General features: G+C 64.7%; 1 protein-coding gene across 1 annotated transcript; it reads right to left on the bottom strand.

Moving 5' to 3' along the window:
* Positions 1–164: 164 nt before the first annotated feature.
* On the bottom strand, positions 165–895 carry LOC113405462 (fibronectin type III and SPRY domain-containing protein 1-like; the record flags this gene model as incomplete). Its single annotated transcript, XM_026646679.2, has 2 exons — positions 649–895; positions 165–263 (listed from the first exon to the last, which is right to left on the bottom strand). Coding segments are annotated over exons 1-2 (346 nt in total), but the record flags the coding sequence as incomplete, so codon positions are not given.
* Between the last annotated feature and the right edge of the window lie 163 nt (positions 896–1058).

Raw genomic sequence — 1058 nt, 5'->3', positions numbered from 1 at the left:
CCCCCAGCCACATGGGTGTCACTCGCAGGCAGGTGTGGGGGTGTTGGCGGGTGTCCAGTGGGGTCCGCCTCCGCCCAGGAGAGTGGGATGGGAGTGGCAGGGGGTGTCACTGATGCAGGCTGTACCCCCTAATTCCGTGCCCCTGCCTTCCCCCCACAACGCACCTCTGGTTTCCAAGGTGACCGGCTCGGAGAACTCGCCCGCCACAGCCTTGTTACAGGCCTTGACGCGGAAATTCATGTACTTCATGTCGAACTTGAGGCCTGAGGGGAGTCGCCAGGGTTAGACGGGAGCAGGGGGCCCATGCCAGCGCTCAGCAGGGCCCCCCACAGCCAGCCCTCCGCCCGGCACCCTCCAGCACTTCCTACTAGGACAGGCTAGAACCGGAGTCGCTGGGATCTCCCCCCAGCCGGTGCCCCTGCTCCTGCCCCCCTCCCTACAGCGCCTCCTGCTGGGTGAGGCCGGGATTGGAGTAGCCAGGAACTGGCCCCACATCCAGTGCTCCTGCCCCGCTCCCTACAGCACCCCCTGCTGGGACAGGCTGGTATGGGAGTAGCCAGAGCTCCCCCCACAGCCAGTGCTCTTATCCCATTCTCTGTAAACACCCCCTTTGGGGTTGCAGTGAGTAGGCGCCCCCATTCCCCTCACCAGTTAGGGTGTACTCGGTCTGCTTGATGCCCTCGATCACCATCCAGGGCTGGTCCTCCTTCACCCGCGGGGGCCCCTCGAAGTTGGTCTTGCGGTACTCCAGGACGTAGTGGTCGATCTTGCTGTCCTCGTCGGGCATCCTCCAGACCAGCGTCACGCAGTTATCGGCCACCAGTGACTCGGCCATGTCGATCTCCGGGGCGCTGGGAACTAGACGAGAGGGTGAGAGCAAAGGGATGGCAGCCATGGTCCTTGTGTTCCCTCCCAAACCCCATCAGCCATGGCCCAACCTGGCCCCTCCAAAACCCCATCACCCCCCATCAGCCACGGCTTGGCCTGGCCCCTCCAAAACCCCATCACCCACCATCAGCCACGGCTCGGCCTGGCCCCTCCCAAACCCCATCACCCCC

Source organism: Terrapene carolina, unplaced genomic scaffold (assembly GCF_002925995.2).
Source record: "Terrapene carolina triunguis isolate 2854851 unplaced genomic scaffold, T_m_triunguis-2.0 Scaffold38229, whole genome shotgun sequence".
Taxonomy (NCBI): domain Eukaryota; kingdom Metazoa; phylum Chordata; order Testudines; family Emydidae; genus Terrapene; species Terrapene triunguis.
Note: the sequence above shows the minus strand (reverse complement) of the source record. Positions and strands in the feature narration are given on the sequence as shown.